The sequence below is a fragment of the Triplophysa rosa genome, linkage group LG11 (genome assembly GCF_024868665.1).
Source record: "Triplophysa rosa linkage group LG11, Trosa_1v2, whole genome shotgun sequence".
Classification (NCBI taxonomy): domain Eukaryota; kingdom Metazoa; phylum Chordata; class Actinopteri; order Cypriniformes; family Nemacheilidae; genus Triplophysa; species Triplophysa rosa.
The window spans coordinates 16674088-16689444 of record NC_079900.1 but is presented as its reverse complement, the minus strand read 5'-3'; the positions used below and the strand labels follow the sequence as shown (position 1 = coordinate 16689444).

At 39.8% G+C, this 15357-nt stretch overlaps 1 protein-coding gene across 1 annotated transcript in view; it reads left to right on the top strand.

Annotated features, from left to right (window-relative positions):
• sdk1a (sidekick cell adhesion molecule 1a) overlaps window positions 1-15357 on the top strand; it is a 295667-nt gene that overhangs the window by 187097 nt on the left and 93213 nt on the right. Inside the window, exons 6-8 of the mRNA XM_057345051.1 lie at window positions 9022-9048; window positions 11278-11389; window positions 12537-12727. Of these exons, the coding sequence (XP_057201034.1) occupies window positions 9022-9048; window positions 11278-11389; window positions 12537-12727 (330 nt within the window). The remainder of the gene's footprint in view (window positions 1-9021; window positions 9049-11277; window positions 11390-12536; window positions 12728-15357) is intronic.

The window sequence follows — 15357 nt, the reverse complement described above, 5'->3', positions numbered from 1 at the left end:
CGCTCTGTGAACGTGACAGACAGCTTTCGTTTCTAAAGCTCAGTCCACACGACTGCAGAGTGCTAATCTCCCTCTGTGTCTCATGGGAGTGGCCTTTCGACCGCTGGATCATTAACCTCTCACTGAGCGAGTGTCCTGCCTCTCGCTCCACGGCCGGGTGACACATTCCTCCTCACAGCAGCTCAGGAAAGAGAGGAGAGCTCGAGCGGTCTCTCGTGTCTGTCAGCATTCCCTCTTGCTCTCATGATTGGTTTATAGCATATGGAGGACGGATTTGGATCTCAGGTTTTAGCTGCATATCCGTGTTGAGTGTCATGAGAGAAAAACTGGGGATGGAACATTATTCGTAGACAATAATATACTGTACGTTTTATTTGCAAAATGGTGGTTTGATAAGCACCGTGTTGATTAAAGAGGACCACGGTAATACCGTCTAATACATCTCTGCATCATTCTACCATTCATAATACTTTGTGTAAATTCTGATATTGGTTTAATCTAGCTTTGCAACTTTCCCAGACTACCTGATTTAGCAAAGGCTTGTGGTATTACAGACAGTATCACCTCATCTGGCACAACAAACACAGACTTTAATGAGGTTTTTGCACACCGCCTTTTACTCCGTAGGCAGGCTTAAGCCTGTGCTTTCTTGTATTACTTTAATGATCCGCTTTGATTATAAGAAAACTTTGAGATTTCGCTCTACAGATAAGACATTTCCCTAGGCAGAAAGCCAGAGGTCGAAAGCACCTCGCTCCATGGTACCTGTGTAACATAATTTCCAACCCGGTCAGCTCAGACTTCATCCACGCTGGAAGACAGAACTGCGTAATGATGTCCCTAGTGAGTTTCTACAGGAGGACCTCTGACCCCGGAGATTGGTGTTGAGGGAGTGTAACATTTAAGCCTGTGAGATAGCCCGCAGCCCGGGTCTCTCCACAGATCCTGAGCTCTGCGGGTTCAGATTCCAGGAGCTTACACTGTCCCTCATTCTGGTTTTACAGTGCACAGCTCTTCATATCAGCGATGACGGAGTCTTAGCAAGGCGTCTTGTACTTGAAGGACGAGTAAGCACACCGTAACGTAATGTTTGCCAAACCTGCTGTTGTGTAACTGCAGGAATAAGCATACGGTTCATTAGTGTCTTAGCTAAGAATGACACTTGTTGTTTATTATGGAACAATTTGAGTCATTTCCAAATCCATTTGAGGAAACTGTAAAGAAACAGTTCACCTAAAAATGTCAATTGTGTCACCGTTTACTCACCCCTGAGTTGTTCCAAATCTGTATACATTTCTTTGTTCTGTTGAACACAAAAGAAGATATTTTGAAGAATGTAGGAAAGCAAACAGTTCTGGGGCACTTTTGACTACCATTGTCATTTTTTTCTACTATGGTAGTCAATGGTGGCCAAGATATATCTCCACCATGGTGATATATATTTTTTATTATTTAAAACTGGAAATAGACACAAATTAAGATTATTTTGAGATATTTTAAAGTTATGATGTTACATGAAGATATGTGTAGGATTTTGCACTGTTTCTTAGTCACTAATCAAATGGAAGTAAATTTGTGATGGCCGTATTAAATTCTTCGTATAAAGGTCAGATTTTCTTGGTTTAATTGAACCGCACAAGATGCTCTTTGGAACATTCTGACATCATATGAGGGTCACACGAATCATTACCAGTTCAAGAGCATGCTGACATTAAAGCAAAGATCGGTTTGTCATTTCAACTTTTTCCTCAAATTGTTTTACTTACTGTATATTATAGTTTTTTTTTTTTCAGTATACACACAGTATGTTTAAGTTTGGTAATACTTTACAATAAGGTTGTATTTGTTAGCATTGGTTAATGGATAAGCTAACATGTACTAACAATGAACAAAACTTCTAGAGCATTTATTAGTGTTTATTTTGAGTTTACCGTATGTTTATGTTTGGTAACACTTGACAATAAAGTTGTATTTGTGAACATTAGTAACTTAATTCATTAGCAATGAACTAACAATGAACAATATTTCGACAGCATTTGGCTCAGTGGTTAGAGCATGGCACTAGCAATGCCAAGGTCGTGGGTTCGATCCCAGGGGATTGCACATAGTCAGAAACGAATGTATAATACAATGCAATGTAAGTCGCTTTGGATAAAAGCATCTGCCAAATGCATAAATGTAAATGTAACTGTTAACATTAGTTAATGCACCATGAACAAGAATAATTGTATTGACATTAACAAAGATTAATTCATGCTGAAAAACTCTGTTGTTCATTGTTAGTTGATGCAATTGTAAATTATTGTAAAGTGTTACAGATACTTCAATATCTCACACACCCTGTATACTGTACTACGTCACTGATGACCAAATACACAGTTATTAATTATTATTGATAAAATAAAGATGAAAAAACACCCATTTGAGCTACAGTTGGTCTGAATCATTGACGGAAATGTCTTTGTATGATTTGAGAAATATGTATTTGAAACGCTTCTGACTCCATTGATATCCCGAATCCTGCATTGTCTTGTTCAAAGACATCAATGTGCACTAATTAATTTGTGCAAAACCTGTCTGTGTTCTCATTATTTCACAGCCATTCTAGCACATTTTAAATTACAAGACCCCTTTCTGGATAAATGGACAAGCATGCATTCATTTGACATGGCCAGCTGCCAAACACTTATTCAGCTGAAGTCTGAAAGGAAGGCACTTTTACTTCCACCAGCCTTTGATCAAAGCAGCGAGGAGATACCATGCAGGATTTTTTAGTGTTTCTGACCGCAGCGGAACGACATGCTTTCCCACCGCAGCAGCATAATTAAACCATTAATTGGGAAAAAGTGTCCTCACCTGCTTTTATTAACATGCTCAGTGACTGGGAATTATTTTACTATCCAATTAGACGCTTATTTACACCTGGTGAGTTCACTCTCTCTCCAACGGAGGGCTTTAATAAAGTGAATTACGGCAGAGGCACAACAGAAAGCATTGTGTTTTGTCTCGCTCTGACCGCCGCGCCATGCCGCCGCCGCCGCCTCGAGCCCCACTCTGTGCCCTTCTACCAGGTGAAATGCCGCCCATCTTTGAAGTTTAGGGTCGGCCCTCTGGCTGCTTCTCAGGTTGATTGACAAGGAGCAATGAGAAGGTCGTCGTGCGTCAGCGGCCCGTCTGGCGTTCGGTGAGCTGTTGTCCTCTTTGTTTTCTCACCATTCTTTCATTCGACAAGAGGAAAAAACTGCATGACCTGTAGGACGCCAAAAGTGAGATTAGTTGCTTTGATGGGTGATATTTTGGTAAATACATACACTAAATGACCAGACAGATATACACTTTTGATTATAAAAAATGAGATTATAAATTTTATTGTCCTGTATAGACAACAAATCAAAATGTGTTAATTGTTGCACTTACACTATCAAGTAGCTCACGCGGCTCATCGTTCATTCATCTGCATTACAAAGAAATGCAAGTGTCAATCGATAAAATGAGTTTGCGAGCCTAGGATGCTGTGCAGTTCGAGTACCATCAGTGACAGCAGAGGCGATGTGACTTGAGGAGAGCTATTTCAGAGTCTTCATTTTTAATGAGTTCTGTGAACTCAATCCATTGGTCGCCGGCCAGAGCTAATGCAGTATGTTACCTGGCCCAAACAAGACCGACAAAAGCTTTAGCAATACTCCAGGCTTTTTACACCTCGCGCGACAGTCTAGAACCTCAAATGCGTGTTGAGTGGGGTCTGCTCGGAAATAGAGATCCATTAACGTGAAAGAGAGAAGCAAAGAGAAAGAATATCTTTATGATTTATTTAATGAAAGGATTCTAGATCACACCAGACCTGCATATTGCACATTTACAGCTTTGTCAAATTCACATTGCATACCCAGGGGAAACCTGTGGATTGACAGTAGCTTAGTGGATGGGGTATGCTTTTATAAGATAAAAGTCTCTCGCTTAATCTTAGAGAGAGAGAGAGAATTGTTTTCTTATTTGGACTGCTTTATCATCAAGTACTCAAGAATGAGGAGGACCAAATGGCTAATTGCATTTTTGGTTTCTAAATGTAGTTTGAAATTGGACTGGAATTGCAAGGCATGAAAAAACAAAGCAAGTGTGGTTTCCAACTTCTTAAATTCTGTGTTGTGTGACAGCCATAAAAACCTAAATGTTGTATTTTCAAAGCCTCTACACCCACACACCAGCCTAAAAATAGAAAAAGTGCTTATCAGGGGTTTGGAACATTAGCACAATTCACTTTTAATTGCACAACCCTGAGAAGAACAAAAACTGTTTAAACCACTTCAAACTCTTGATATTTGATCATTCCCACAATATCCTACGTTCTGCATTTTGTGTTTGTTGCTCTATCGACAGTCGAACGTGAGCTGATATTGTCCGACAAAGTTTTATGTTTTTCACCAAACTAGGATCAAATATTCTTTCAACATCCCGATTCAAAAATAAGAGGCTGAGGTGAAGTGTACTCACCATTGTTTCTGAGACTGGAGTCTTCAGTCTGCCGTTACTTTGAAGCTCTGCCTCTCATGGAAGGGCATGTCTAAAATGTGAAATTCAATGTGAGCTGGCACAGCTCAGGCTAATTATCCCACGTCCCACATACCATGTGCTACCTGAACACACTTTTAGAAAGTTGATAATGAACTCTCAAAGCTTGTACACAACGGGACGATAATCGCACGCGTTTATCGCCAACATTTTTCAAGACGTTTTTCGACATTCCTACCCAAGCGATTTTCACTGGCGTTGAGCCGAGGGAACGTGTTAATTCACTCCCTGACATAGATGGTGCTTAATGAAAAACAGAAACACCCCCAGTACACAAGGTGGCGCTGTGCAACTTTATGCTTCTGACACTCGCTTGTCACGCAGAAGAAGAATTCATCTTGCTTCCTTTTCGTCATTGGCTGTGTCTCGTTTCGGAAGGCTGTGTCCTCCGGAGGTATCATTTGAAGCCTGTTACGTCATCGAGGCTGTCTCGTTTCATGAAGCCAGGTAGGACACTCTGTACGCACCCTTCTATTGCGACCTACTTTCACGAGAATGCAGAGGACACATGAGGTGTATCCTTAGTTGCTAGAGATAACCCACAATTCTTTGCATCGGCCAACATATGTTAAATAAACGTGTGTTGAATAAACGGCAGCAGCTGCTCATTCAATCAAATATGTGGTGTTTAAATGTGAACAGTTTATCATTTGTGTCACTTTTTTTAATCTTAGCAGGCATATGTAGTAAATAGGTTTACACGTGTTTAGTGATTTTTAAACGTTTTAAAACAGTAAGGCAAAACATTTTACATTTGTTCAACTTTTTGGCATTGTTTCGGGTAGAAAGTAACCAACTTTACCTCTTAAAATCATGTAGAAATCATTTTAATTAATTTGACAGGTGTGTGAGTGCAAAGTGTTGTCATAGCAACGTGGTACTTCCTATGTCCTAGAAGGATGTCTCGTTTAATTCTAAATTGAGAATCCTCCGTATACCGCATCCTTGAGAGGATGATACCTCTGGAGGACACAAGGACGCAGCCTTACGAAACGAGACACAGCTAATGTGTGCTCGGCAAGACCGCTTTGTGCTTGAGCGCCACCAAGTCATGTTGTACTGTAACTTCAGCAGCTCCAGGCATGTGAACAAAAGCGCCAATCTCATTGGACGGCCAGTTTTTAACGCGGCACGTCAAACAAACAAAAACAAGCCAGAGGCATTTTTTAAATGACGCTTTTACGCCTGCCGTTTTGCGCATCGGTGTGCACACTCACATTGGCACCCTTTGTTTAGTCACGAGGTGTTAACATTCGTCCCAGTGTGGACAAGCTTCACTCACAACCTTTGATTTAAAGGGCCGGCACTTTAGAGAGGTGGAAAGTATGTGCACGTTCTCCAGCTGCCATCCGCTCCCATTTTGTGCAAACCTTTCCAACCAGGAAATCCGAGGTTTGGCAACACCGTAAGTGTAAGGATGAACAGCGAGCTCAGGATTTCTAAGGCTCTAGCAGGTGTAACTGGAACGGGGGATGGAATGATACTCTCATGTGATGTTTGTGGGAGTCAGCAGCTTCGGTCTCTGGTCTTTATATGATATACAGTAGCTAATGTCAATTAAAGTGATAGTTCACCCAAAATTTTTAAATTGTACCATCATGTCTTCCCCTCTTGTCATTTCAAACCTTTATGACTTTCTTCGGCAGAACACAAACTAGGGTATTTTGTAGAATGTTGGATACTGAACAATGGCATAACCCATTAACTTCTATTGTATAAACACCAATGCAAGTCAATCACTTTCTTTAAAATATCTTCTTTTGTGTTCTGCCGAAGAAAGAAAGTCATACAGGGTTGAAATGACAACAGGGTGAGTAAATGATGACAGAATTTTCATCTTTGGATGAACTATTCCTTTAAGTTTATCTGACTTTTCATGGTAGGGGGCGCTGTTACACATCTTCTGGAAGAGAACAGCATCTTTGGATCTAAAAGCAGCAAATATTATTTTATTTTATATGGATAAAGTTTTTGACAAAAACACAATTGTCTTTGCTTTTTATTTAAAATGTTGTATTTTTTAAGAAACATACCGACATTGAGAGGTCAGAAAAGAACAAACAAAGATGGAATAAATTTATGCAGCGTATTCATCAAATTTTGTGAAAATGATCAAAAATGTCGCAGTAGCACTGACTGGATTTTTTTTATGCTAGCAGGGAAAGTTGACTCAAAACAGTGCTTTTCTGTCATCATTTACAAAGCCCTGATGTCATTTTAAACCCTTGTTTAGAGCAACGTGAACATGAGAAAGTTGGTTTGGAACAATTTGAGGGCAAGTAAATGAAGACAGAGTTCTTATTTTCCAAACAAGTGTTCCTCTATTTCTCTGGAGCCCGTATTGATGCATCACAGCGAAAGCATTAAGGTAGCGTGCCACTGGCCCACCCATGTGTCCCCGAAGTGTTAAATGTGAGAAAGATGGAGTAAAGGCCACATAGCTATTGTGATTGCCTGTGAAGACAAACAAAACTAACATTGAATATGGATCAAGCCCTCACATACACACAGGAGTCCGGGACACCAATCCTGTTCAAATCCATTTAGGTGGAGTGTGTCTAAATAGAACCTGAGAATCAACCTCTGTCCCCAGGGGACAACGTGGCCCCCTCACTCCCTCACCGAGCAAAACAAGTGACAAGACACAAACAGTACAAGCCCGCAAGGATCTCACCCAAGTTCGTACCATTGACAAGCACTAGAATAACCACACTTCTATCTTTATTTCCAAGCCAACACCTGCCAGCAGTTCACCTTAACCTGGCAACAACACGTCAGATCTGAAAGCACACAGCAACTGTCAATGCGAGGTGTGGATGAGGTCAGAATGACAGTAACAGGCGTTTGCTTTTCAGGTTGCATCTGTCGCAAGGCGAGCGCATATTTGAAATGTTGTCTTGTTTTCTGTTATTTGTAATATTTATAAAGGAAAAATACCCTTATAGAACATAAATTATGGAACACGCTTGTGCTGAAACCTCCCAGTGCTGGTTCGTTTAATAGACCCGCAGGTTCTGCACGTCAAGCAGGCCTCAAATTCCCAAGTCTGAGCTGTTGAGATGTCTGAGCGGAAATAAAAACGAAACCAAAATCTGTGTCTTGAGCATTCAGATGGATCGCCGCTGTTAGTGTCCATCCTCTCTCATTTTACAGCATTACGCCGTGCCTCCCGTCCATACTAAACCCTGCGTGCAACACCAAAGCAAATATCTGTCTCCCGGGCATTATCTACAAATGCACATATTTTTCCCTCACATTTTCTCTGCCGTGGGCTCCTGACTTGCCGATCTGGCCCTGTTTGTGTGACAATAGCTTCTGAGGAGCCTCCTACACGTGCCTTGAAGTTTCCTTGGTCCCGGATCTCTGAATTTTTTATAGCTTTGGTGTCTTTTTTGCCTGTCAGTCTGCCAGCTGTTCTCCTTGCGTTTTTTTTTATTTAATAGTTGTCTGATCAGATCACCTTTTAACGCATCGCAAGAATTCATTAGCCATGGTGTGAATTATGGCTACGGCAGATTTAGGGGAGGAAAACAAGGACGCCTTCACCCCCTCTGCTGCTATTTATTCTCTCGCCATTCTGTTCAGCCTTGAGAGCCTGTTCCGGTACGTTACTTCGCATCTCAGCAGCAATTAACTGTAGGTCATGTACTTGTACATTATCTCTATTTGAGTCTCAGGGTTGCCGTGGTGCTGTACAAACTGGCCCAAATATAGAGGTGTACAGTATATACAGTAGATTGTGCAAGGTATGCACTTTTATCATATTCATCATCTTGCTATCAGAGTTTGTCCATACTGTATATATACTCTAGGCTTAGTGTGACTTACACAAGTAGGACATGCTCCTTTTGTTGATCCTGGGTCAACACCGATGTTTACCAACCGCAGCCTCTGATTTAGAATTTGGGTTGGCTGATCAGGAAAAACAAAGTACAGATTTATGCAGAACAGGGAAAGGGCGATTTCAAACTGGGATAGGTGTTTTTCAGCCGTCCAATCCAAAATGGCGGAAGCCCATTTCTCATTTATTGGGCGTTTCCAAACTGGGCTAGCCGTTTCTCGACTGTCCAATAAAAAAGGCAGAAGCCCATTTCCAGTTATTGGGCATTTCCAAATTGGCATTGGCATTTTTTCAACCGTCCAATCAAAAAAGACGGAAGCCCATTTCTCTATCGCGCATTTCCAAACAGATAGACGCCCAATAGGAGAAAGGCATCAAAATTGTCCACTTGATTTTTGATTAATTAAAGAGATTGAAAAATGCCTATGCTGGTTAAAAAATGCAGATAATTGAGAATCGGCCCTTTTTGTTCCGCACAGATCCCGGTCTCCAAAATACGTTCGGTATGCAGGAACATGCCTGACTTGTGTACATCACACAGCACATATACCTGCATACTGTAAATTCACTGTGTTGGCTGGTATTTGTCTTTTTGCCTTGCTGCCGGACAGCGAACAAGAAGTACCGTGGATCACATGGTAAGACATTCCAGAAAAACAGAAAACATTGCTTCTCTTCATGGTGCATTAGCTAAAACAGAGAAAACCATTCGTACTGCTGTAACTTCTGTTCTGCCGTATGAAATGTCTTGGAGTGCCTACGGGTTCAGATAGCTGGAATTGGTTTAATTAAATGGATATCTGATTGGCAGTACCTGTTCTATAAAAATACACTATCACACAGTTGGAGTTGATGGGAAATCGTTGATTTACAAGCTGTTGATATGTTATAATAAATATAAAGAGTGGCCAATTGTAGATGATTTTGGTACAACACACATTTCACACAGTGCGCTGTTGTGAATTTCACAGAAAGCACTGAAGAGTGTGCCCTGGGGGCAAAATAATTGGTAGTAACGCAAAGCATTGCCCTCACTCGATAACTCATGCTGGCCTTTTAAAGAACACATTCAGCAGGCCAGGGACATTTCTAAATTCAATCATTTGAGTACAAGACCCGGCCGAGATTACAGACGTACGCAAACAAGCAGATTCATAAACGAATAACATTTACATAGATAGAGTACAAAACAGAATAACCCAGTTCACTTAAAACAGGCTTTCAGAAAACTGTTTCTAGGTCACTTTTAAAACAAACAATGAAAAAACAAAAGATTGAATATTATAGTTGTCTGGTGGTAAAAAGAGGGAATTGTGTACTGGATCCCGGAGGATTTCAGTCAGATTATTGCCTCTCATGGCCACAGGTGAGGAAACGTATGCATTGAAGCAGAAGGAAGCGACTAGAGGAAAGAGGCTCGCCGCCTGCCAATCAGATCTCACCAAACACTTCACGCTTCACATGCGATCACGCCACAGGATTTACCCTATCAGTGCTCGAAAAACAAATAGGAGTTTTTCAATAATATCTTAATGTCTTGCAAAGGGTTAGCCCATCTGTAAACACAGAGGGATGGAGGGAGGCCCACGTGCCCCATGCAATCTGTTTCGCTCTCTTCTGTGACACACACGAAAGCCCGCTGGAGGATTAGTTAGAAACACATTTTATTACTGGATTTTTCCTTACAGTGTGTTTGAAACTTAAATTAAATTGGACTTTGTGATGTGTGAGAATTGGTTTACTTGGTATTTAGAGAATAGTTGTTATTAAAATCCAGAAACCAGCAAAAACGTGTTGTTTTACAAAGTTATTGACATTATTCAACTATTTAGTGTTTCTGTCTCATTGAGAAAACTTGGTCTTTCTACATTGTGTCAAGGAGAACCGTGTTTTTCCAGTTCAATGAGACGCTAGCCCTGCATTACTGTAAGATTTGCTTAAACTTATAAGAGTATACACATGAATCATAATGCCATATGCATTCTTTAAAAGTGACCTTTAAAATTATTTTCGTGATACATTATACTATTCCATACTGTAACCACCTTTGACATAACCGATATTAAGATTAGTGGTCGACCACTATGAGGTTTTCAGTATGCGGGTCCCACCATCCTGAATGTGCTCTTCCTGCCTCTATACAATCTTTGACATATTTAATAAATCATCTCATACGCTTTCATTAATTGGACGGGACCATCTCTTTAAGGACGCCCGTAGTATCGCATGAAGTTGAAATTTTTTGAAAGGCACCAAACTTTCAGGAAGTAAATGAAGTTCAATTCAGCCTCCCCCCCTTCATGCATTTCGTCAAATTCAACATCAAAGGCTGGATTCGAGCAATCGACTTAGTTATTTAAATCCTCATTATCATATGATTTCAATATTTTAGATATTCTCTAATTTCCTCTTTGAAAGAATGAAGCCGATTTAATAGGCAGTCTTAAATTTTTTACAATTAGAGGCGAGATATGCTTGGGTCATTTTAAAAATGTAAAAAGCATATTTTCATGCGAGCGTGATTTAGCATAACAGTGAAATGAGGGGGTGGGGAGGGAGAACCCGACCGTTTGAAGCGTGTCACAGGACCGGTGCCAAAAGATTAATTATTCAAAATATTGTGTGCTTGCCGGGCATACGACACAGAGAGATGAATTTTTCATCACTCTGTTGCACGGCAGTAATAAACTGGATTAATACACTCTCCAATGTGAGAATTGTTGTTTTATATTATTGAGTTGAAACATTAATTTTTCACACGCTAAGGCTTCAAATTAAGGCTTTAAAATAACAAAATGCTATTTCAAGCGCACCCCTGCAAATGACGTTTTAGCTATTTCAGAAGTTCTCTTTTCTGTCCCGGTTAGATTCAGATGCCCCAGCAGACCCCGTGGCTCCAGTGATTGTTATCCCGCCCAGGAACATAACAGTGGTGGCGGGGGTGAGCGAGGCCACGCTGGAGTGTATAGCAAATGCACGGTGAGTACATCTGTATGGAGACAAGCTGTTTCATATGACTACAGTCCATTTGATGTTCATTTACCTCTAATGGGTTCACTGTCATCAATCTCCAGCATCTCTTAAAGGAACAGTTCACCAAAAATAGAAATATTCCAATTTCAAGAACATTAAATGGATGGTTCACCCAAAAATAAAATGTCTGTCATCGTTTCCCCCTCATGTCATCACAAACCTGTATAACTTTCTTTCTTCTGCATAACACAAAAGAAGATATTTTAAAGAATGTTGGTAACCAAATGAACATTGGCCCCCATTGGCTTGCATTGTATTGTCAGAAAACTACTATGACATTTCCAGGGTTGGGAGGGTTACTTTAAAAATGTATCCCGGTACAGCTACAAATTACTTAAGAAAAAATGTAATCAGTAACGTAATCCAAGTATCACAATATAAAAGTAATGTAGTCAGATTGCTTTTGGATTACTTTAGGGTCACATATGTAAATAAAACAGAAAAGCAACATTATTTTAAAAATTCTTTTCATTCACAGAAGCAAAGCAGCATCAGAATAGTCTTGAGGTGGCTCAAAGAAGAATATACAGTAAAAAATGTATATACAGTAAAAAAGCAGGAACTTATTAGAGAGGGCTGCAATATTAAAATTAAGTCATTATTGTTGATTATTGACTTTGATGTTGTAATCATGATTATTAATGTCAGTTAACACAATACATTATACATGTCATATTTTTTATAGGCTATGTAGATAAAACAAGCTGAGAAGCATTTAGGAATGTTTTTTTTTTTGCTGTTTTAATCATTAGAAAACATTCAATCATATACAGAAATTGGTTGCACGGCACAAAAACACCTTACACTTCCACATTTTAAAACAATTACTTTAGTTTTGAAACAATTGTAATCCTGATAGTAATCACATTTTTTACTAATTGTAATCTGATTATTTCGTTTTTTTCATGTAACTGTAAGGGATTACAGTTACCACATTTTTGAATCCTGATTACTGTAATCCCGTTACATGTAATCAGTTACTCCCCAATCTTGGACATTTCTCAAAATATCTTCTAACCACTCAACTACATCTCAGACTAGAGTCTTAATGTTTATGCCACAAAGCCATATCATTTCATATTATGTTCCTCAGTCCGGTTGAAAAGCTGAGTTTGGTGTGGCGGAGGAACGGCGTAGAAGTAGCCAGCGGCGTGGGCTCCTTCGGCCGACGCTTGACCATCATCAACCCCACCAGCCCCGACGTGGGCATGTACGTGTGCGAAGCCTCGCTGTTGGACAGCAGCGTGAAGCCTGCGGAGGCCAAAGCGTTCCTCTCTATCACAGGTAAAACACCTCGTCCAATAAAAGCCCCATATCTCCTTTCACAGCCGTACGTCGACAGAGAAAATCCAGTCTTAATGGTTCCACTCAGTGGGGAGTGATGAACAGCGAAGCTCTGATAGATATAGCACTATATTACTGCGCATAAAACCTGAAATTACACACTGTATTAGCTGAGCCAAGAGCTTTAAGGGGAGCCTCGGGCATTACGGCTATCGGTCACAGTGCTCTATGAGAATATCAGCAGGTAATGCCACACATTAGGATCATCCCCAAACACATGCCGTTAATGTGCCATCAGACCTATTTTCAAGTCATTTGATTTACTTAATAACAGAAACCCCACACCTCGTCTTTTGAAAGAGAGAATTGTTAGGGGCTGATGTTATCACAGCTTTGGTATAGTCTGCTGCTCAATGCATAACAAATAAAATGATGCGTCTGCTCATTTCTGTGTGTGTGTTTAATGAATAAAGCGGTTTTTGTAGTTGGTGCAAAAAGCGAATGTAGGCAAATGGATCTATTTTCACCTGCCCTGTCTCTCAAAAAAAATACATTGGATAACCTTAGGTACTGTGGTATTTTAAGGTGTTATATATTATAATGCAGATTAACAATATCAATCATTGTCGTCATAATGTATTGTAAATATTATATATAAACACTAACAATAAATAAATATGATTAATAATGTATAATGTAGTTGTGTTTGCTTAAATACAGCCATTGAAATTAGGTGTTACAATATGAAGCAAGTTGTTACACTCTTACACCGCATCATAACCAAACGCGACTCAATGAGATTCCTGCGATAAGCTATTTGTTTGTCCATACCGAACGTGAAAAAGGGGCGTGACGCGACAATCAATCACAAAACACAGCCAATCAGAACAGTTTTTCTCTGTCCACGCACCTTCTCATGCTGCAGCTGAAGAGTGCACATGCAGAGAGATGCGTCCTGTTCTCAAGACTTCAGTGATGCCTCACCGGACGCTATGCTATAATTTCAGAATCTAAACGTATGTAATCAAACGTATATAGCCTGTCCTCATCCATGTTTGGCGATTAATATTCATGAGGTGCTGAATTTACATCGAATGAGACCATTGTGTGAGCGGAGCTGTCAGCCGCGACGTCGCAGAAATAGAAACGGCCTTGCTCGTCGCGGCTGGTTAGGACAAAACCTCTGGTTAACATGGAAAAGATACCATGTCACAGCGTCGCGTCGCGTTTGGTTAGGACGCGGTGTGAAGATGGATGTGGTAATTTTAACACATTGTTTTGTGTTATTTATTTACCACATTATGCGTTACTTTCATCACGCATCGCGTTGATTTGAATTGTTGATTTGATTTGAAAGTAACACAAAACATGTTGTCCCAAGAAATAGCACAGAGATGTAAAATGTGTTATTTTTGACACAACTGTTTTTAGAGTGTAGGAAAAGTTCACTAAAATAGCTTAAAATTATTTCATTATTTACTCACACTGATACAATCTCAAGTGTACGTTACTACTCTAATACACTAATTCTCCATTTAGATTTTTCCTCCTTTTGAAATAATAGTAAACTCATTAAAACAATGGAGTAGCACTATTATAAATGTGGGAATTATGTTGTGACTAAAATCATCTAAGATAAATTACAACTACAGTATGTTGTGTTTTAGCATCTTCAAAGTTGGCACTAGAATTTAGAAAATTGCTGTCTTGGCATCTTATTGGATGCTTTTACGTCATTATTTGGTCATCTTTCTAAAAAACTGTACAAAAGTAATTTCAGACATTTAAACATACACCCTGAGATTAAAAGATTTTTAAGATTATTCGAAATATTCAGTCACGCATTTCCAAACTTTTGACTGGTACTGCATACCCTCTTTCTTCAGCTGAACACAAAAGTTTCACATTAAGATGCTGTCAAAGTATCTTCAAAAAGCACACCCATCCAACAGTAATCACATTGACTCCAGTTGGTTAAAATATGTCTTCCAAAGCTAAACAATACGTTTGTGAGAGACACATTTTGTATTTTTAGCTTAGCTTTTAGCGTAAGGTTAACTGACTAAACATGATTACAGATTCATGTAACCGTGCATGTGAAGAACATACACATACTGTGCTCAAGCTGATTTTATTTCCCAAATAGTTCTTCAGCGAGTACGATTGACATCCAAACTGCCGTTGACAGCAGCATACAGATTCTTAAAGTTTTTAATATCTCGGATGTAGGCGTCGCATTGAATTCACCAGTATTTCTGTCTTTGCAGATTTTTCACAGATACTGAGTAGACTACATACAGTACAGCTTGTCAGATGTTGCTCTCTACAGTTATATATGGAAAACCATCCAGCTAAACAGCTTATTAAATATTTATGCTTTCACTTCAAATCACTGTCCATTTGAGTGCCGAGCTGACAGGTGTTCTGAGCACCATGTGAAGTCCAATACATATGTATAGAGTGACGAATCCGTAAGAGGAGGAATATATTGCGCTGAGCAACACCGAGTTGACTTGAATTGATGACTGTGGGCTGTCAATGCGGTGTTGCACATAAGTCAAGAGATTAGCGACTGTTTGGGTGACGGTCTGAATTAGATTCAGGATTGCAAAACATGCATTTATTCATCT